Below are 22,411 nucleotides of genomic sequence, written 5' to 3'. Positions count from 1 at the left end.
GCCTGACAACTTTTTACCTCATTTAGATAAACCTACCCCCCCACTTGGACCACTGGAGATCATTGAAGCATCTGCCAACTGCATTGAGGTCAAGTGGAGACCACCAAAAGACAATGGTGGTTGCCCTATTAAACATTACATACTTGAGCGTAACCAAATTGGACGCAACACATGGAAAAAGATAGGCCAGATCCCAAGTGAAGCCCACTACAGAGACACTGATGTTGACCATGGCAGAAGATACTGTTACCGTATCAGAGCCGAGACTGATGAGGGCATCAGTGAACTGATGGAGACTGAGGATGTGCAAGCTGGCACTAAAGGTGACTTACTAAAAAAAATCTCTCAGAGTAGCCTTGTGCTAGTCAGTCGCTATACAGACTTGTCTTAATATAAACCTCTGGATTGTCTTACTTTCCAGCATATCCTGGTCAGCCATCTGCTCCTAAAGTAGCCAGTGCCTTTAAAAACTGCATTAACCTGGCATGGACTCCTCCAACCAACACTGGAGGAACCAGTATTTTGGGTTATAACTTAGAGAAACGCAAGAAGGGCAGCAACTTGTGGGGCCAAGTCAATCCAACAGATCAGCCAATCCAAGGTTTGTATCTCACATTTTACACGAGCTACTTTAAAGTACTGCCTGCTAGTAATGTTTACCTCTTATAATTACCATCCACAGCAAAGAAATATGCTGTAAACGATGTAGTTGAAGGAATGGAGTACGAGTTCCATGTGTCTGCCATCAACATATCTGGAGCTGGTGAACCAAGTATCCCCTCAGAATTTGTGTTTGCCAGAGATCCCAAAAGTAAGTAATTTCTCAGGTTGCTCATTATCTTCAAAAAGGGAAGAGGAATTCAGCATAAGTATTCTCAAGGCTGTACATTTAGAAAAATGAACTGTGGCCTCCCCTCAAAGATATGCAAAAATAGCAGATTTAGTTCAGAATTTTCTGGGCTTCAAAATAACAAGCTAATTTGAACTCCTCTTACACTTCTCCCTATTTTCTCTTGCAATGCCTTCTAATTCAAATGCTTTCATCTCAATTTCCTCTCAGAACCCCCTGGTAAGGTAATTTACTTTAAAGTGACAGACTCCACCTACACTACCTTGTCCTTGTCTTGGACTAAACCAAAAGAAGAACCTGGTGTTCAGGATGAGGCCAAGGGATACTTTATTGATGTCAGGCCTGCTGAGAACACAGAATGGGATCGATGCAACACAAATGCCATCATCATGACCTCCTACACTGTAAAGGGACTGAAATCAATGGCCATGTATTGGGTTAGACTGATCGCTGTCAATGAAGGTGGAGAGGGTGAGCCACAGGAGCTGGATAACTACATCTTGGCTATGCCTCCTCCAGGTGAATCACCTTATCTACGGTCAGAAAGATAACTGCCTCTCATTTTCGAAAACTGTACTGGATATGCCACATCATTAACTCAATGTCTTGATTTTCTTAGTGAGACCGAGATTCACAGATTCTAAGATCAAGAGCTTCATGGTGGTCAGAGCTGGAAATTCTGCACGATTCAACATCAACTTTGAGGTAATGGGCAATACTAAAACCATACAGTACTTTTGGAGACCAAACCAGGGGTTTAGAACTTTTATAACATAAAGTTTGTCACTTTTTGGGAGACAATCATTATATACTGCCTGCGGTGCGAAGGGATGAAATATAACTGCTGTCGTCCAGAGTCCTGTTCCCCCTCCTCGATACCTTGATCAAAAATGTACTGCCGACTTGCATTGTAAATCATAAACAGGTTAAAAGTCTGGGTGTCATCTTGGACAGTACTTAATCATTTGAAGCTCATATTAACAGCATTTCTCGTTCTGCATTTTTCCATATACGAAATATTAATCGTCTTCATCCTCAACAAAGAGTACTGCTATCCTTGTACACGCTTTAGTAACATCACAAGTTGATTACTGTAATTCCTTGTTTTATGGACTTCAGCTAGTACATAATGCAGCTGCACGAGTTATTTCCAAAACTTCTATATCCAAGCACATTTCTCCTGTGCTACAAAATCTGCATTCACTCCCTGTTAAATATAGCAAAAATGTTATAACCTTGCTTCTAATTTACAAGGCACTTAATAATTTGGCTCCCTCATACTTATCAGATCTCCTTCGTATAAATACTCCTACACATACCTTACGATCTGCCTCTGCACTCACTCTTGTACTTCCACACACTCGGACAACTTCTTTTGGTTATGCTGCTCCGTACCTATGGAATTCACTACCGTTGGATATTCGTAATAGTCAAAGTCTTGTGGTTTTTAAATCTAGAATTAAAACTTGTTTATTTAGGCAGGCTTATATGTAATGCTTAGTTGTAGGTAGGCTGTGTTGCCCTATTGTTTGATGATTGGTTGTTTTACTGATGTACGGTGTCCTTGAGTGTCGTGTAAGGCACCTATAAATAAAATGTATAATAATATTAATAATTTGGGACTACTTGCTGAATATTATGTCCCCTAATTAATATCCATGAGCCAGGCTATATCATGTTCCCTTCCCATACACTTTTCAGATCATTCCTACTCCCCTCATTTAAACTATATTTCGCATTGGCCACATGTCCGATACTTGTCCTATATAACCTTTTTACAGGCTTCCCCGTGGCCTGATGTCATCTGGCTTAAAGATGGTTCCCCTGTGTCCAAACGTGCCACTATAAGCAATGCTGAGGGAGGCTCTCAGATCCTGATCCCATCTGCAGATCGCTCCGATACAGGAATCTATACCATCATAGTCAAGAACATTGTGGGACAAGAGACCTTCAGTATTGAGATTAGAGTTACAGGTAAAATGAGGGAACCAGTGTATGTCTGTGAATCCGTCATCAAAGATAGCATCGTAAATGGCATCACCAAATAGAATTGAAAAAATGTGTACAAATATCTTGTCCGAAATAATCCCAGTCTCTCATTGGTTGAAAAACAGATAGCCAAGCCCCCAAATCACAATATTGGTTAATCCATGTTGCTATGTTGGCATAACAATGCAATGCTTTGTTAGTATTGTACCACAGAGCCAAAGTGCTTGTACTTTTTGGTGAAATAATCTTATGAATAACTTATAGGCTCTACATATTAAGCTGGGACAGTAGAAAGTATTTTCAGAAATTTTGTGTTTAAAAAACACAAAGAGAAATGTAAACTAAGCTTCTGTTAACTTATTCCTATTTTAATATAATTAATAATGTAATTTATTCTCGTGATGGCAAAGCAGTCCTCAGCATCACATGATCCTTCAGAAATCACTGTAATATGCAGATTTGGTGCGGGGAAAAAAAAACAGTTCTTATTATCACTGCTAAAAATAGTTGTGCCGCTTAATATTTCTGCAGAAACTGTGATGCATTTTTATTATGATTCGTTGATGAATAGACAGTTAAAATAACATTTATTTGAAATAGGAACATTTTGAAACACTAAAAATCTTTACTGTCACTTTTGATTAAGTTAATGCATCCTTGCTGATTAAAAGTACAAATTTCTTTCAAAAAATGGTTTTGAATGGTAGTGTAGATTTATAGATGGATATACTCAACCAAGCTTGCTCTGTAGAGGAATGTACGTGTAATAGGCTTGATCTGCCAGTTCTGATGAACTACGACTGATTGTTTTGGTGTAGACGAGCCAAAGCCCCCAGGCCCTGCAGAGTTGGATGAGAACGTTCCGGGCACGGTGACAGTTTCCTGGGAACCATCCCCAGACGAGAAACGCGATGATCGCCTGCATTACATGGTGACCAAGAGAGACTCCAGCAAGAGGACCTGGCACACTGTAGCTGACCGTATCTTCAACAACCGTTTCACAGCATGTAACATCATGACAGGGAGAGAATACCAGTTCCGTGTGTACTCCAAAAATGACATTGGCCTGTCTGTCCCTTCGGAGTCACCAAAATGGCTTATCACATGCAAGAAAGGTTTGTAATACAGGGGTGTGGTGATTCAAACTTCTAGCATTATTTACATTCGGACCTTATTTAATAGCAGCAGCTATTTACACTAAGTGTAAGAATGGTGGATACTGTTTGCATTAAGTATAAATAGCAATACATAGCATCTTGTGACAGATTGTGCAAATTGTGACAGATGTTATTCACACAAAGTCTTAGTAGAATCCTATTTTTACTAAAGGAAAAAAAAAAATCTGAGCAGTGATGGGTGGAGTTAGCTATTCAGACTCAATGTAAATAATTAAAACGGTGGTTTTCAATTGGTTTTTGCTTCAACACCCAGATTTGTGCATCAACTGCTGACCCAACACCAAAATTGCTATTATGTATTGTTTATATATAAATGTAACAAAAAAGCCCTGAAAATCAAACATAAAATGTATTAATATTACCATGAACTGCAATGTGCTAAGCCTAAAATACTGTGCCAGTTATTATACCACTAATATTTGTAACACTTCACAATTAGGTTCCAATTTTTTTTTACAAAACTACAAAAAGTTAAAGTTAACTAACAATAAAAAAAAATTTAAAACAATTTCAACATTTATTAATACATTCATTAAATCAAAAGTATCTGCTAATATTGTTTAATTGACCTAAACTAACACAAACGAACAATGAACAGCTGCATTTTATTATATTATAATTATTATATAATTATATACCAAAAGAAAAATGCATTAACTAACATGTAGTGTTACCATAATATCATGATAATATGTTAGACATATTGCCAAGTGACAGATGAATGTATGCCAAGAATACTGAGTTTAATAGTAAGTCCTTCAACAACAAATAATATGGGAAGTGTTTTTTTTTGTTTACCCAAATATACTTGTTTACATTATATGGTTAGTTCCATTCTATTATTTGTATTTAACATTGTTTTTCCCCTGCTATCGTAACCAGACCTGTAATCCAATTTTGGATCGCTACCCACTGATTTCAAGAATATGCGTTCTCTGGTCTTATGCACGTACTGCCACTAGGGGGTGTCTGTTTACTGTGGACACCCTGCTTGCTCATGCACTACACGGTGACCCTTCAGGGACTCACTGACTTGTCAAGTACACAGCCTTAATTAATTGTTTTTTAACCAAACTCCTTCAATTCTTGCAGAAAAATTCATACTGAACATCCCAGAGTCAAAGACCTGCAACTTGGAGAGTCCTCCGAGGTTTATGGTCCCCCTGAAAATCCACACATCCCCGCAAGGCTATGAGTGCTACATGACCTGTGCCGTGAGGGGCAACCCCACACCCCACGTCACCTGGTACCGCAACAACATCAGCCTCAACACTAACACCAACTACTACATAACTAACACCTGTGGAGTGTGCTCCATGCTCATTCTCAGGGTTGGAGCCAAAGACATGGGAGAATATAAAGTCATAGCTGAGAGCCCGCTGGGAAGAGCAGAGTGCACCACCAATCTGACAGTGAGAGGTAAGGGTCTACATGAAGAACTCGCCTCACTCGATGAAAGTTAAGCACCTGATAACAGCGGGGTTTCCAAGTACAATTTTAGAAGTCGTACTTTATCTCTAGGCAAGTTTCCCAAAAGCATCATCATCTGCTTAAGTACTATATAAAACCATAAATAAATCCTCAGACCTTTTTTAGTATTAAAAACGTATCTTTTATGAAACTCTGCCTTACCAAAGCGCCAGTATTTATTTTATTATATTCAGTAATGTTTAATAACTTCCATGCCTCGACAAGATAACACAACGTATTCAGCAGCATTTTCAAACTATTTTCATGTTGGGGAGACAAAATTGAAAAGATACTGGCAACCAATGGGGTTTTTGGACCTGACAGTAACAATGCATTTACTGTACATTTTACTTAATAACAAGCAATCTGTGTGCTAGTTTTGGAAAGAAGCATTGATCTATCCATGTACGGGATGATCTTCCATGATCCGCAACACTGTTGGGAATCCCAGCAAATGCCGCTCAGAAAAGTTATTAAATGACAAAATGAAAACATCTAAATGCTTCTCAATCCAATTTTACAAGGCATCCTACCAATGCACCACTAACTAGCTATGTGCAATATAACGTTTCTAAATATATTTCTAAACATCTTCAGAAATTATAAGAATAACTTGGTTAACACTTCTATTTCAGATATGTTTACTCATAAACGTTACTCACAAAGTAAATTCAGAAAGTTTAGAACATTTTCATACATAACACTGCAGATAAATTTAATCTAACACCTTAACCATATTTTCTTTTCTTTCTTTGTTTTTCAGAATAAAACCTTGACATGGGGAGGATGTCAAATCACTGTTGTGTTATTTGGATTTTAGGCCCTTTGTAGAGCTACAGCATTGGGTATTTTTGCAGAAAGATGGCTCATGAAAACGTTACACAGTGTGGCCTTATGAGACAAAAATGGTAGAATCAAATGCATGTGAAAAACTACATATCGTCTTACTGTGTTTAATAGCACAAAAACCTGAAAACATAAAGAAAAAACTCTGTAATGTGCCGCTTGGGTGGCTGATGCTTAATTCGCCATGCTTACCTAATCCTGTTTGGCAATGATTTTACTTCAGCTTAGTTCAGGTTTGGGGGTTTTTATTGTTCTTGTACGCTATTTCATTAATTAATTTATTTATTCTTGGCTTTTGTGTACGTACGCTGCTATTTCACACTTTCACAAATTCAATTACACTACAGTACGGTAAAAAAAGTGTAAAGTGCTGATTTCTTTCATCCATTTTTTCTTTTTGCTTGTCTGGAAACGCTAAAGTGTAAAAGACGCTTTTGCTTCTTCAGATATGCTTTATCAGCCAAAAAGGGGTTTGGTGTAAATAAATAAAATATTCATGTTCTTTGAACAGTGCACTTGTGTATCGACCGTTATTGTACCTTATTATTACAAATCCATTACTCTGCGTATGAATTCACAAAGCACAATGATCCGATTATTAATCCATGATCCTAAGCTCCTAAAATTCTCAAGAGCTATGTTTTTCTGAACACATCCATTCATAAAGAGAAAAAAACGAGAGAAATATTATACAGAAGTACCATATAAATGCATACAGATGACACCATGAAGTCTCACTTCTAAGTAATGTCTGAACATGCTGTCCTTGTTATATTTGGAGTATTTTACTGCCAATAAATTTTTTAAACGGCCTGACAGGGTCCAGCACATGTAATATCAGTATGGTGCTCCTGTGGTGTGGTTATGTATGTGCTCATGTGGAGATGTCAGACTTAAGAGTCACTACATCATGATGATTTATTACCTCTATGTCTCTTCTGATCCATATATGGGCCATAACTCCCTGGCCTGAGCATACCAATGTAACTTCAAACTCGTATCCAACAAGCGCAGGATTTTCAGTCTTGCCCAATTAAAAGTTTATGCATCCCATAAATCATTAAGAATAATTTATCTCCAAAACAATGTCATATATTTACATTAAACATAAACATCACATCTTCTAAAACTTAAAATGAGAACTGTTCTATTTTGTAAATATAGGCTAGATTATTCTTATATGACCCACACAGAATTTGTAATATGGTACGCACTTATAATGACAAATAAAACATCAATATCAGTATGTTCAAAGCTCCTTCGCATCATTTTGAGAAGCACAAGCTTACCTTTCTCACTTCAGGAGGAAGCTGCTCCCTCCGCTGTCACTGAACGTTTACTCCTGGAGTTTCTTATTCAGTGGATAGTTCATAATCTTCATTCTCCAGCCTGGTCCCATATCTAAGGGAGGAGTCACAGTTCCTCATCACACTCATGTCTTTGATCAGAACTCACGGGTAAGCCTATCCCTCAGCCAACACCCCTGAGGAGCAACAGGACACCTTTGAGGACCATCTCAAGTTGGGTCGCAAAGGTGAAGTTGGCACTCAAAGCTGAACAAAGAGCACGGGGCACAAGTCACAAAGTAAGTAGCCAAGCTTTAGTATTTACACTATTCTGCTACATTACACCAGGAATATTCAATATTCAAAGGCCAATCAGAATAGGTTGGGGTTGTCTGACGTGACTCCTGAATGGCTCTGAATTACTGCATATCAGTAGACAACAGACTACTTTCAATATAACTACGTACTGATATTGTGCTATTTATGTAGGAATAAGATAATTTGGACAGCATGTTCAATGAATTTACATGCAAAATTAATGGAATGCATGAGCATTTTGCAAGGAAAAAAGAGCAGTACTGTATTGATCGTGCAATGATTGTTATAGCCAACAGTAAAATACGTTTTTATGGCATTTCACTGAGATTGTTGTTTCTAAACACAAATGGAGATGAAAATGTTTGATTCCCATCGGAATAGTTCTCAGAAAGATGAACCGAGACATCTGTTGGGCCAAAAAAAATTTTCATGATGGTCTCTATTCCTTTCAAAGTGGTTTCCTATTATCATGTAATGATGAAAGGATGCTACACCATCTGTTTTCTTAGTTTGGAGCAATGGGTGTGACATGCAGCTTTTACATTGATCTATAAATGTAAACAATGTTTATTTTAGGCCATTATGTTATTTTTATTGGTCCCACATCACTCCACAGCAAGCAACTCTGGTCAATTATACTGGAGCGCAATTACCTGTAATGGGTTAGGAAAAATGTTATCATGAAAATATGTCAGAATTTATGGATTACTGAAAAAAAAAACAAATAACATATTCCTAATATAGATAATTTTATTTAATAATTCTATACTGTATTTCATAAAATGTATGCATTTATGTCACAGACAATAACAAATGTTCAAGTATAAATATATAAACAGATAATGATGACGAGATCAATAATTGATAACTTCTCAATATAACATGCAGGTCTATCCTTGTAAAATACCTAAGGCAATCCTAAGAGCAGGGAAAGCAAGGTAAGGGAAAAGATCATTTAATAAGTAATAAAATCTGAAATAAAAATGGTCAAAGCAGTAAGAGAAGCCTTGCTGCCATTAATGGGGGGTTGACATCTTAGGACACAAGACCCTTTCCAGACCTCCCTTGGGCATATTTATAAATCAATCATATGTCTCAGTTGCTAGGCATGGCTATTTGTTATCTCCTACAACTATGGTTATCCCTGATAAGAAGCTGTCTGCAGATAAACCTATCTTGATGTACTGCTTACACTATAAATCAGCACCTATTTTATAGTTGTATGATTATCACACAGATCACAACCTCTATGTGGGTATGTGTGTATGTGTGTGTGTGTGTGTGTGTGTGTGTGTGTGTGTATATATATATATATATATATATATATGTAATAGTTTCAAACACACATATGTGTATACAATTTTTTATTATTATTTATTATTTGGATGCACATATATATGCAACATATCACCTAGGCAACTGCTACACATAAATATTAAAAGGAAACCAATGGCATAGTTTATGAAACCTTTCAATCTAGCTGTTATGAAATGCATCTGGGAATAGTATTACTATCATAGGAGATTGTGGAGAAATAGAGCACTTGAAAAATGTTGGCACTCTGCATTTAAGATGAGAGTGTGCGTCAGAGGTGTTTTGATGGATAGTTTTATGAGGTATGTGACCTATACCAGACAAAAACATGCATGGCTACTTGACTCACACTAGTGGGCACATAGTGTTAATAGAGAAGCAAAGTCCTCAATTTACCGTCGCTTTAAATTGCTACTCTACAGAATGTAGAAATTTCTATGCATGTTTATCATGCTATTCTCAATAACACTGTTCTTTGTGAATCAATTCTAAGCTATACTGCATTTGCTGAATTTGATTATACACTTCTGAGATCTGTGAATTTAGATTCAAGCATGTCAGTTTAGGTGTTTCATGCAATATACATGGCCACAAGTCCTGTAAGGTCGCAACCACTCATCAGTTCACCAGAAACAAAATTAATGAGGCTTTTAGAAGCTTTAGAAACCCTTCCTGCCTTAATAAAAACCCTAGTTAATCCAAAGAAAACATAATTGCTGCATATTTCTTGCTAACAATTTACAGTCACCACCTCCAGACACAATTATTGTCTCTATCTTCATTCTAAGAACCCCATCTAATAGAAACTTCAGGAGGTATGAGATTTACTCGAAATGTGTCAGCATTACATTCCTGTAGCAGACATATTGCTTAAATCCCGAGGTTGCGGATCGGTGTAGGTGACACTGTTGCCAGCTTTTTTTCCTTCCTGTGACTTGACCATGAATTACATTCTAGACAGCTGGAGTGTTCATGTTACTGCAGAGAAAAGCTGACAGAAGTGCTTAGCTTAGCCCTGCTGCTAAGCTCCATGCTCCCTGCCTCAGGGAACAGACATGATCAGAGTCAAAAATTCATTATGCTTCCTCATCAGAACCACGTAGCACTTTTTTCAAATGCAACAAATTCTTGAACTTTGCCTTAATTTCACAAAAATCACAAAACTTCAAAGATTAACTGCAACATCATCATCAAATACACCTAAAGAATGGTAGGTAAGAAGTTAATTCACATTTTAAATCCCAAAAATTAAAATTGAAGTAAACCAATAATACCAAAAAAACAATCAAATCTGTCATTATTTACATTATATCTTTCAATTTTTTTTTCCAAATCTATTTCTTTCACAAAATACATTTCACAAAAGAAATCCATCATAGTAAAGAATCCAAAACTGAATTTATTATTCACTGATAGTCTTGAACTTCAATGAGGTGAACTTTAGCACCATACATAAAGTGAGGTTCAGTGGTTCCACAATTAGTCCAAGTTTGTGAATGAATCGTTTAGACCGATTTGTGAACCAAATCAATGGTTCAGTGAGAAAAAAAAAAAAGCCTAGCTCAAAGGAACAATTTGTTCTCTGATCCAATTATTGAGTTCAAATCACTGACTTAATGGTCCGGTTAGAGCAGTTCGCAAGTTAACAGAGTATAAAATCGAGTAAAAGATTCCTTTTTCAAAAACACTTCAAAATATCTCATCTCATCTTTTTCCCAAAGAGAAAAGAAACTCAGGCAGATTTGGAAGAATATAAGGATGAGTAAATAATGACAGAATTTTCATTTTGTAAATGATTTTGGGTGAACTATTCCTGCAAAACAGTTTAAATTTCATAGCTGTAATGATTTTTTGATCCCACAGGAATCCCTGAATCCCACATGCCAAGATGAAATTTACAAAAAGTAAGGAAGAGGAGCCCACTGCTCCTGGGCAAGGTAGATATTCAATGAGAACCTTTTCAAAATCCATTGATTTCATGTATAAAGTATCACAGCTTTTACAATTCTCTTTTCATTCCTCAGTGGCCATTAAGAAGCGATCTAAAGTCCCAGGAGTAATGATCACACAGTTTGTGAAGGAAATCCCAGCAGGAAAAAGTCATCCCGACTTCTCCCGCAAACCCATCGCCTTGACTATTCAGGAAGGTACAGTACAGCAGCTCAAAGCATCTGTATTGCTCAAAGAAAGACATAATGGCTGTGTTTCAGAAGGACTCAACTGACTTTGTTAAACCTTCCTCACAGGAAAGCTTGCCGTTTTCAAAGCCATCATCACTGGAAGTCCAACACCAACTGTGACATGGGCTCGAAACAATGGAGATGTATCTGATCCTGAAAGATATGTTGTTTCATATGATCCAGTCTTAGGAGAACATCAATTACAGGTGCCATAGTGTCTGCAACTTGTTTAATAGCATTAATTTCTCATTAAAATCTAATTTGATCCATGTATTGTTTCTAATTCTAACATAATTAATGTTGCCCAATAGATGCCCAATGTTGGAGTTGATCAAGCCGACACATATAAATGTTATGCAAATAATGAATATGGACGTGCTATAGTCACAGTCACACTCAACGTGATTGAAGGTCAGTACAAAACCTCCACCAATTGTACCTGGGAAATTTGTGTTAAGCAAAAAGTACAAGTAAAACAAGTGAATCAATTATCTGACTCAGCTGTGCTGAAAAAAAAAAACAATTCTTTTTTTTTTTTTCAGTTGGGTTCAAGAAGAGCAAAGCAATGCAGGAAGCACGATTAGGTCTGTTTGCATTCAAGTCCTGAGTGAATCACTAAAGCAATAAACAACAAAATATTTTCAATGCAGAATAAAGATGAATAGCCCAACTATATTTATTTTCAGAGCAACGAGAGAAAGCAACAGCCGATTTAAAAAGGAACCTGAGGACCCGGTAAGTTCTTGCTGATCATACCAATGATGGTTCTAGCACAACTTGCATTCTGAATGGCCTGTTTATCTGTTTTTTGAGATGCAAAAGCAGCTGCATGTGTCCAGCCTGACCCTGGACGTCCTGGGAAGGGGTGTTCATGGTGTATTGTGCTTTTGCAGAGCTGAACAAAAGGAGAAGAGGAAAGATGGAGAAGTTGATGAGAAATTTTGGGAACTGTTGCTCAGCGCTGATAAGAAAGATTACGAGCGCATCTGCGCTGAATATGGGGTGACTGACTTCCGCTGGATGTTGAAGAAACTGAACGAGAAGAAAAGGGAAATAGAGGAGCAGCAGTCGCAGGTGCATTTCAAATAAACAGTGAAAAATCATTACTGTATGTATACTGTTTTTGCTAAGGCTTAACCAAATCCATCAAACTAAATAATAAATGTCATAGTTTTCAACATATAAATACACCGGCACTGGAAATGAATGTGATGTGTGAAATACCTCACCGGTCGCTATTACTATTTTTGCTCAAGAAGTGCATGTGCTAAATGCCTCTGTAAATCTAGCCTCTGAGGTGTCTTTTCAAAGTTTCAGAAGTATATTTTTAACTTGCTTTTCCTCCAACAGTACATTGAACACCTGAGCAACCTGAGACATATTGAAATCAAGATGCCCGGATGTGCCGAATTTGAATTTGAGATGGATCTCAAAGATCCCAATGCCAAAATCTTCCTCCTCAAGGTTAAGCAATAGACACATTTTTGATTACTTCATTTTGCAGTTGAAATTAAATTGAAATTCATTTACAAAACATTTCCACATTTTGTTTTTCTCAGGATGGTGTTATGGTTCCATTTACCACTGATTCAGATGAGAAGCATTCTTTGCGTCAAGTCGGCAGGAAATTCATCTTTAGCGTACATGGTCTGAATGCAGAAGATGCTGGATTGTATCAAGTCGATATTGAGGGCGTCAATGTCTTCTCAACTGACTTTAAAAGTGAGCTTTAAGCATATAGAAAACTATATCTATCCATTAAATGTTTTGAAATTAAAAGGATAGACAAAAATTCTGTCAGCATTTACTCAACCTCATATTTTTTCATCAAGTTTAGGAATTTCTTTCTTCTGTGAAACACATATTGTGTTTGAACTTTCCATACAATTGGATACAAGTGGATAACGATATATATGACATATATAAGACATGTAAGAAATATAAGACATATGATTTATTTGTAGAACAACCTGAAACCTAAGTAATTATACACTGATATCAGCACATTAGCTTTCAAGTCTCATCTGCACTTGGATTCAGATTCAAAACATTCAAATAAAGGGAACATTATAAGTCAACAGTAATTTAAATTTCTGTACTTGGCATGGAGATTCATGCAAAATGTCTCCTTTCGTGTTTCACAGACAAGAATGCAAGAAGAATGCAACGAGATAGAACAACATGAGTGTGAACATGAATTTTCATTTCAGAATTAATTATGTCTTTAATTGTAGGAAAACAATTCGGAGTGCTGAATACTATTTGAAAGTTATTTATTTAGTACTATTAAAATATTTCTTTGACTTGAATAAAAACAATTAATTTACAATATATGTTATCACATAAAGTAGTTTTATGTTAAAGCATGCTTTTGTTCTTGTCTCTACCTCTACAGTTCCAGCGGTAGACTTCTTGGTAAAGATTCAGGAAGTGAAGGCTGTGGAAAGAGAGGATGCCGCGTTTGAGTGTGTCTTATCTGCTCCGCTCCCTAAGATCTCTTGGCTAGGCAAGAACGTCGCCCTGGAACAGGGTGAAAAGTATGACATCTCTGTCTCTGAGGACATGCTAATCCATAGACTGGTGGTGAAGGACTGTATGCAAGTGGACAAAGGCATCTACGCAGCTGTGGCTGGAATGAAGTCTTGTAACGCCTGGCTGATAGTGGAGGGTAAGATCAAGTTCAGACATCACCCACATTTAGTAGATCAATTGATAAACATGTTAAAGTGTGCTGATCCTCGCATATACAGTAAAAGCCATGTGAGAAACTGATATCATTGCAATTGACACATTTAAATGATCACTTCATTGATTCAGAGCAGATTTGATTCATAAATTCAAAATTAGAATCTTTTGTTCACCGACAAACGTTGAAATTATTCTAATGAATGAACAATTAAATGAACATTGATTGCTGCAATTACACAGTTTCAGTATGGACAGACCTGACAAGCACTAATAAGTAATTCAATCTGAAACCACAAAATTGACCATTTCAATAAAATGTTTTAAATCTAAATGAATAAGGAGCACATACGTGTGCAGTGTCATGTAGACATCCAGCAAGTTTTCCACTCAATGGCCAGAATATTAACACCTCATTCCTATGTTGGTCTGCCCTTGGAACAGCTGACCCAGATCCGAACCAGAGGGGCAAGAAGGGAGCACGCAAAACCACTCAAGCAGGAGGTGGAGGTGAAGACCTGATCAGGATTGCGGCAGAGCAGCAGGAGAAGCTGCAGAAGGAGCGCGAGGAGAGGATGGAGCAGCTTAAACAGATTCAGGCTGAAAAGGCTGCTGCCAATGAGGAAGAGAAACCAGCAGAAGAAGGAACTGCTGCCCCAGAACCGCCAAAACCAAAGGCTAAACCTAAACCCAAACCCAAACCAGAAAGCAACACAGACTCTGAAGGCAAAGCAGAAGAGCCAGAACCTGAGCCAGAGGTGGAGGAGGAACAACCAGAATCAGAGGAAGCTGCTCCAGCACCACCAGAGGCACCCAGTGAGGAGCCAAGGAAGAGAGTGAGAACTGGGCCCTTGGTTCCAGACACCATTATTGGTAAGTTTACGGTACTGATTTACCATTTCCATTAGCTGATTCTTTTGACTATGTGTAAGTTTAACTACACAATAAAAGTCAGTCAATAATAGTGATGGTCATGCAGTATGTTTATGATTCACTAAAAAGAACCAGCTTATATATATCAATAGCTTGAGGTTTAGGCTTTAATAGTCATGCTGTTATGTTTTTTTAGTTCACTAAATAGAAAAGAGTTATTTGCTCGAGACTTCTCTAGCCGCGCAGCATTTTTAGTGCCGAATAGTAATGCTGGAAAAACTTTCAGAGTATTTTAGGACAGTGTTCCATCTGCATCAGCAGAAAAATGCATATAAAACAACCTTATTTTTTCCCCAACCTTATTTTTGGTAGATCTTGCCAATGCATAATTTTTCTGATGATATAAGTTTAAGTTTAATACAACCTTTAAACTGTGGTCAATGTACCTATTGTTCAGATCCAGGAGTTCACTTCACCAGTGGACTGTCAGATGTTCATGCCATCATTGGTCAGTCAGCTGAAATGGTGTGCAAACTCAGCAGTGAAAAGTGTGATGGCATTTGGTATAAAGATGGAAAAGAGGTAAGCACAGGTTTTTGATGCTCAAAGTCTAAGTGTAATAATTAACAATACCCAAATAAATAAATATTATTCATTTAGAACAGTGATTTTAGTAAGTAATAATTCTGTTGAAATATCTGTATAGATAACAGCCACAGATGAACTAAAGCTCGTCAAAGATGGAGCAGTCCATAAACTAACTGTATCAAACTGCACAGAGGATGACAGTGGAAAGTACCGCTTTGAGGCAGATGGACGTAAAACTGAGGCGATGTTAGTCGTGGAAGGTAATTAACATTATATGTACAAAATATAGAGTTGCATTTTCTGGCAAGTACGAAACTTTAAAAGTATACTCTCTTGTGTATTCTGTTTCAGACCCACCAAGGATGAATCAAGATGACTTGGCTAAATTCTCAGAGCCTGTGATAATCAAGGTTGGCCAAAATGCAGCTTTCAAAATGGACTTTGTAGGTCGTGAGCCAATGAAAGTGCAGTGGTACAATGAGGGTGAAGAGATGCTTGAGGATAATCACATCAGGATTGAGAAGTCAGATAGTCACAGTCGCCTTCTACTTGTGAAATGTCAACGCAAAGACAGTGGAGAAATAAAGCTGAAGCTCAAAAATGAGTTTGGAACCATTGAGGCCCTTTCAAGACTCATCGTTCTAGGTTGGTACATGAAAAGCCAAGTAACATTCGTATGTAATAGTAAAGAGAAATGTATATAACCAGTTCCCAATGGAATTTACAAATATAATCCAATTCATAATCCATAAGACATTGGTATACACCACCTTGTACAAAGACCATCAAGATCCCAATATTTATTTCTTGTAAAAAATGATACAGTAGGTGGATCCTGTTGCAAAACACAAAAAAAAATCCACACCCAGGCACTCACATAGTAAGCAAAGTAAAAAGCCTTTATTCTAAGACAGGGCAACATATTAAAAAGATACCAATGCGTATCAGCCCAAGCAGGCCTTCGTCAGGGTTAATTTCTTTCTTGTAATTCAGATAAACCCACCAACCCAATGGGACCTGTTGAAGTATTAGAAGCCTCAGCATCTTGTGTGGAGTTCAAGTGGAGACCCCCAAAGGACGATGGCGGTTCTCCTATAAAAAACTACTATATTGAGCGTAACCAGATTGGACGCAACACCTGGACGAAGATTGGAAATATCCCTGGAGAGCCCCATTACAAGGACACTAATGTGGACCATGGAAGGAGGTACTGCTATCGCATCAGGGCCGTGACTGCAGAGAGTACCAGTGATGTTTTTGAGACAAATGACATCCAGGCTGGCACCAAAGGTGAGGTTACATGTGTTTAGATCTTAAATAGCATTACAATGTCACTGAAAATGTAAGCAAACACTCATTATCATAGAAACTGTTTTTTTCAGCATATCCTGGACCACCATCTACACCCAAAGTGGTCAGTACCTTCAAGAACTGCATCACTTTGGCATGGTCACCTCCCACCAACACTGGTGGAACCAACATTGTTGGCTACAATATGGAGAAACGCAAACGGGGCAGCAACATATGGGGTCAAGTGAACCCCCCTGATGAGCCAATCAAAGGTTTTCTTTATTTTTCGTAGATCTCATAGTTCTAATATACTTTTTGAACTGCCATTTAGTGAGTTTTTTAAAACATGCTAGGCTTTTGCTTGCGCCTATTTCACTCATTGTCTTCTCCAAGGCAAACAGTATGATGTGAAAGATGTTATTGAAGGAATGGAATATGAATTCCGTGTGTCAGCCATCAACTTCTCTGGTGCTGGAGAACCAAGCACACCCTCTGAATTTGTGATAGCCAGAGATCCAAAAAGTAAGTCAACAACACTTAAATATTTATCACATTAACACATTTTATAAGCATTTTTATGATACAAAATCTGCTGGAATAAAGCACAAAGGAACAAGAAAAAAATAATAATTCTACAACTGAACTACCTTGACCTTTTTGTGCTTCAATTTGGGATTTCAGAACCCCCTGCTAAAGTCATTGACCTGAAAGTCACAGATTCCACCTATACCTCTTTGTCTTTGAGTTGGATTAAACCGAAGGAGGAGGAAGGTGTTCAGGATGAAGCTAAAGGTTATTTTGTGGAATTAAGGCCAGCTGAGAACACAGAATGGGGTCGCTGCAACTCAAACCCGCTCATTGCAACTTCCCATACAATTCTTGGCCTCAAGTCTATGGCTATGTACTGGGTCCGAGTGGTTGCAACCAATGAAGGAGGTGATGGGGAACCCCGAGATCTGGACAACTACATCATTGCCATGCCTCCACCTGGTATAATATGATTTTTTTAATACATATAATGTGTACACTACCAGTCAAAAGGTGGATGCACCTCACTGATTGTACATTTCTTCCGATTTTTAACATTTAACTTACATATATGCATTTTCAAAGGCTTTTACCCAAAGCAATTCGAAGGCTTTAAAACCCCTTTGCATGAATGCTTGAAAATATTTTTGTAAATAAGTATAAATTGCATTTTCTTTACAAACCTAACATTTTACATTTATTTAATTAATGGTTCATAATTTATACTTGGATGATTTGGACCAGGTAAAAGAAAAATCAACCAACAAGTGCCCAGTATGCATGTGAACTTTTTTTAATTGTGTTTAAAAAACATCCCATAATGCCTTTCATGAAGTTGGTTGAGAGAAGCTGTGAGTTTCCTAGTTTTGTTGACTTCACTATTAATCTAAAATTTGGAAAGTAGTACTAATAAAAATGAGTGTGTATCTAAACTTTTGACTTACTGCATTGTTGCAAGTATTTGTTAACATTATTGTTACATCAACATTAATTTGCTACTCCTCAAATCTCTTTTTCAGTGAGGCCAAATTTCACCAATCGCAAAATGAAGAGCTTTATGGTTGTGAGAGCTGAAAATTCAGCTCGGGTCAACATAAATTTTGAGGTATTCTAATGCTGTAATACGAAATGGTGGTATTTACTAAACAGGAATTTTCCTATCCTCAGATGTCTTATCTACTGATTTTAATAAAATATTAACTCTCATATCCAGGCATCCCCAATGCCAACTATAATCTGGCTGAAAGATGGAATGCCTGTGTCCAAACGTGTAACTGTGAGCAATACAGATGGGATGTCCCAGCTCCTGATTCCCAGTGCCGAGCGTTCTGACAGCGGGATCTACACCATCATAGTCAAGAACATAGTGGGTCAGGAGACGTTCAGTGTTGAGATCAGAGTGACGGGTGAGAGAGCCAAGCACATCAAGCCTGAAATCTAATTTGCTTACTGCAATTTTGCACGCAGAATGTGTCTCCGGATAAACACACTTGTTCGTCCTGGAACAATATCAACCAATCTGATTTTAGGGTTAGACTTAGTGCTGAGTCTTCAGCAATTAATCAACCATTTCACTCACTTCAGCGGTTGTTATTATCTGTTCCAGGACCAAAAACTTGTTTATCAAATAACACATCCTACTTGGCAAAAAGACAATATTGAGGAAAATTATGGATTGTGTGGATACCTGACATGTTTGCAGATGATCCAAAGCCACCTGGCCCAGTGGAGCTGGAAGAAAATGTCCCTGGCACATTAACAGTTTCTTGGGAACCATCTCCTGATGAGAAACGAGATAATCACTTGCACTATATGGTGATGAAACGGGACTCCATCAAACGCACCTGGCATACAGTCGCTGACCGCTTGTTCAACAACAACTTCACAGCAGTCAACATCATGCCAGGAAGGGAATATAACTTCCGTGTGTATGCCAAAAATGACATAGGCCTCTCAGAACCATCTGATTCCCTGACATGGGGCGTTGTAAGGAAGAAAGGTGAGCTGGCTGGTACTTCTACCTCTTGGTCCACTCTCGATAAAGAATATTAAATCTGCTCCTTGAAATTCTTTGTTCCATTTAGCATGCTTTCTTATCTCCTGCAGAAAAGTTCAGCCTCAACTTAGCCCCATCCAAACCTTGCAACTTTGACTCTGCTCCCATTTTCACGGTTCCCCTAAAGACGCACACTACCCCGGAGAAATACGAGTGCTACATGAGCTGTGCGGTGAGAAGCAACCCCATACCTCATGTTACCTGGTACCGCAACAACGTCAGCCTCAACACTGACACCAACTACTACATCACTAACACCTGTGGAGTGTGTTCCATGCTCATCTTGAGAGTCAGTGCCAAAGACAACGGAGAATACAAAGTAGTGGCAGAAAACTCTTTAGGCCGTGCTGAGTGCAGTGCACAGCTGACAATCTTAGGTATGTTGTCAGAATATGTGTGAAAACACCAGCTGTAGTTTGACTTTGCGTACATGTAAGTGTACATATATGTTGAGCTACAGTATACTCTGTATCTATAAATAAGTTTCTGCATGAACGTAAATTAAATAAATATGTATATACTGTACATATACACTGTTGTTTGGTAAAACAATGTTTTTAAAAGTAGTCTCTTGTGCTTAACTGCCTTTATTTGATCAAAAATATTATAAAACTGTAAAATTGTAAAATATTATAAAAAATGTGCAGTAACTGGTTTCTATTTGAATATATTTTCAAATGTAATTTATTCATGTGGTGCAAAGTCTAATTTTCAGCAGCCATTACTGCAGTCTTCAGTGTCGCATGATTCTTCAGAAATCATTCTAATATGCTGATTTGCTGCTCACGTATTATCAGTGTTGAAAACAATGCTGCTTCATATTTATAGAAACCACAAAGAATATAAAAATACAGAAAAATATAAAAATGTCTTTACTTCATTTTTTTTTTTTTGGGGGGGGGGGGATCAACCGTTTAAACATTCTGCTGGTTGGGAAAAGTATTATAATTATTGTATCCTTAAGCAATAATTTAATTTCTGCTTTTTAATTTTTCAGAGTGAAATATCTGTGTGGCATCTGGAAGACTCCTCTGACTCATCTTCAATTTATAAATGTAAACATAATTGAGCTTGGCATTTACATTTATTAATGTCAGCTGCACATGTTTGACTTCGTTTTGAGTCAAGTACAATATTTAGTTTGTTTCAAATCATTTATGCTACTTGTTTTGTCATTTGGTCATTGTATTTCCTTGTCTGTAATTTGCCATCATTGACTGCTATCACTAATAAAAAAAGAGTGAATTAAATGTATCTATTGCCACAAATTTACTGTTGATAAAACTGTATAAAGCCATATTTGTGACAAATATTTGTCTTCAAATTTATGTTATATATTATGTTGTACATGATCCCACTAGGGCAAAGGTTTTAAACACTTAAACGTGAAAACAAGTAACATTTGCTCTTAATAGCTAGTAAACCTGCTTGCAAATGCCAGTGCTGTGCAATAACTTTCCCTGTAAATATTTGAAGTTGGCCATAAACCATGATCATAAAAGATCCCTCCAACCTCCAACCAGTGAAGATTGTTGAAATCTCCCCAAAGGTAAAAGCATTTCCAAAATCAGTACAAAATATGTTACTCCGAGGCATTTTCAAATAAATGTCACCAAATGCAAGAAATAAATAAAAAAAGGGCATAAAAGTGTTTTATTTTTCATAGATCTGGCCTTGGTTCTTGCTTTATAGCTTACCATTATTAACTTTCCCCTACAGGGACGAAAGGGCGTGCTGGTAGTAAATGGGAAATGCATATAAACCTGGTGGCAGATGTCTGGGTTAGCGTGTACTGGGGTCAGAGAGTGGACAGATGGCAGTGCCTCTGCAGACAGGGAGTGGCTGCTTGTAGTTTGAAGAACTCTAAGAGCACATATATGTGAAAATCTGTCAGCAGGCAACAAGAAGAAAGCAAACACAATCTAGTGCTATTATGTCAAATGAAATTATTGCCTGTCCCTAACATTATTTCCTGCTGAATCTGGAGCTTGACAGGGCAATAAATGCTTTCAAAGACAGGCTTGACCAAGCACTAAAACTTATACTACCCATCCTAAAATATCTGCCCTTCCAACTGCATATGCACAATATGTACATATTAAAGTGTTTATTAAAAACAAATGGAAATAAGTCTTCGAAATAATTGCAGGACAAATTAACTTTGCCATGTGGGTTCTGGCTATAATTTGTAAATGGATAATAAACAACACACAATGGGTCAGAGAACTGACCGAAGCTAAACTAGACAGCTGACTGCACAAATTAACAGTGATTAACTCAAGTGCACTTTATTGGTGCTTAGAGTTGTTTGCCTGGTTAAACACATGATATGTTGTAACACAAGTTGAACTTTCTGCAAAACATGTGCATTATTCACAAAATAAAATATTAAAAACACAAAGGAATTCTAACTTAATATTTTCAAATGAAACTTTTGGTAAAACAACCATGGTAAAAAGTTCAGTTGTATTATGCATTGAAGAATTAAAGAGTATGAACATTTCCTAAAATTTGTATTATTATAAAACTTGTAAGGGAAAATGTGCAGTCAGTTTTCACAATCACCCAGTGGGATTGACTGAAGCATAATGATCGGCTCTCTGTACATTATCTCAATAATTATATGGCTACTTACCAAATATATAAATAAACGGACATTAAAATAGAATTGAGTTTAAATTATTAATGAGAGAAGGAAATTATTATTGTAAGAAGGAAGAGACTGCACAGTGATTTGAAAGACATGAAACTAGCACAGTCATGTAGGGACAATTATACAGTTCAGTGTGAAATATATATATATATATATATATACTATACCATGTAGTAGTAGTATTATATACTTTATAACAATTTATTCCTGTGGTGGCTGAATTTTCATCAGCCATTATTATAGTCTTCAGTGTGACATTATCTTTCATGCTGATTTGTTAATGTTGGAAACAGTTGTGCTGCTTAAT

The 22,411-nt window shown here is 37.3% G+C and overlaps 2 protein-coding genes across 5 annotated transcripts in view; both read left to right on the top strand.

Annotated features, from left to right (window-relative positions):
• LOC107667005 (immunoglobulin-like and fibronectin type III domain-containing protein 1) overlaps positions 1 to 6,476 on the top strand; it is a 39,363-nt gene extending 32,887 nt beyond the window's left edge. For all 4 annotated transcript variants that reach the window (XM_016458568.1, XM_016458567.1, XM_016458570.1 and 1 more), the window contains 9 exons: positions 27 to 323; positions 422 to 601; positions 683 to 811; positions 1,061 to 1,369; positions 1,470 to 1,555; positions 2,632 to 2,824; positions 3,658 to 3,954; positions 5,110 to 5,436; positions 6,251 to 6,476. In XM_016458568.1, the coding sequence (XP_016314054.1) occupies positions 27 to 323; positions 422 to 601; positions 683 to 811; positions 1,061 to 1,369; positions 1,470 to 1,555; positions 2,632 to 2,824; positions 3,658 to 3,954; positions 5,110 to 5,436; positions 6,251 to 6,255 (1,823 nt within the window). In that variant the 3' untranslated portion in view covers positions 6,256 to 6,476. The remainder of the gene's footprint in view (positions 1 to 26; positions 324 to 421; positions 602 to 682; positions 812 to 1,060; positions 1,370 to 1,469; positions 1,556 to 2,631; positions 2,825 to 3,657; positions 3,955 to 5,109; positions 5,437 to 6,250) is intronic.
• Positions 6,477 to 7,855: 1,379 nt separating this feature from the next.
• LOC107666972 (immunoglobulin-like and fibronectin type III domain-containing protein 1) lies at positions 7,856 to 20,453 on the top strand. Its single transcript, XM_016458527.1, has 24 exons — positions 7,856 to 7,918; positions 11,115 to 11,188; positions 11,276 to 11,398; positions 11,498 to 11,637; positions 11,743 to 11,842; positions 11,974 to 12,015; positions 12,118 to 12,166; positions 12,325 to 12,505; positions 12,782 to 12,895; positions 12,991 to 13,153; positions 13,827 to 14,099; positions 14,561 to 14,989; positions 15,447 to 15,571; positions 15,696 to 15,837; positions 15,929 to 16,222; positions 16,571 to 16,867; positions 16,960 to 17,139; positions 17,261 to 17,389; positions 17,549 to 17,857; positions 18,415 to 18,500; positions 18,609 to 18,801; positions 19,098 to 19,394; positions 19,502 to 19,828; positions 20,449 to 20,453. Exons 2-24 carry the CDS (start codon positions 11,140 to 11,142, stop codon positions 20,451 to 20,453), a joined length of 4,047 nt encoding a protein of 1,348 aa, XP_016314013.1. The 5' UTR covers positions 7,856 to 7,918; positions 11,115 to 11,139.
• Positions 20,454 to 22,411: the final 1,958 nt, after the last annotated feature.

This window comes from Sinocyclocheilus anshuiensis, unplaced genomic scaffold (assembly GCF_001515605.1).
Source record: "Sinocyclocheilus anshuiensis isolate Anshui unplaced genomic scaffold, SAMN03320099.WGS_v1.1 scaffold615, whole genome shotgun sequence".
NCBI classification, from domain to species: domain Eukaryota; kingdom Metazoa; phylum Chordata; class Actinopteri; order Cypriniformes; family Cyprinidae; genus Sinocyclocheilus; species Sinocyclocheilus anshuiensis.
This window is presented reverse-complemented; position numbering and strand designations above follow the sequence as displayed.

Excerpts from the sequence above, each read along its gene's own strand:
- LOC107666972 (XM_016458527.1), top strand. The coding sequence starts at position 11,140 with ATGAAATTTACAAAAAGTAAGGAAGAGGAGCCCACTGCTCCTGGGCAA. Across the intron at positions 11,843-11,973 it reads CACACTCAACGTGATTGAAG|TTGGGTTCAAGAAGAGCAAA; the intron begins GTCAGTACAAAA and ends TTTTTTTTTCAG. Across the intron at positions 17,858-18,414 it reads CATTGCCATGCCTCCACCTG|TGAGGCCAAATTTCACCAAT; the intron begins GTATAATATGAT and ends TCTCTTTTTCAG.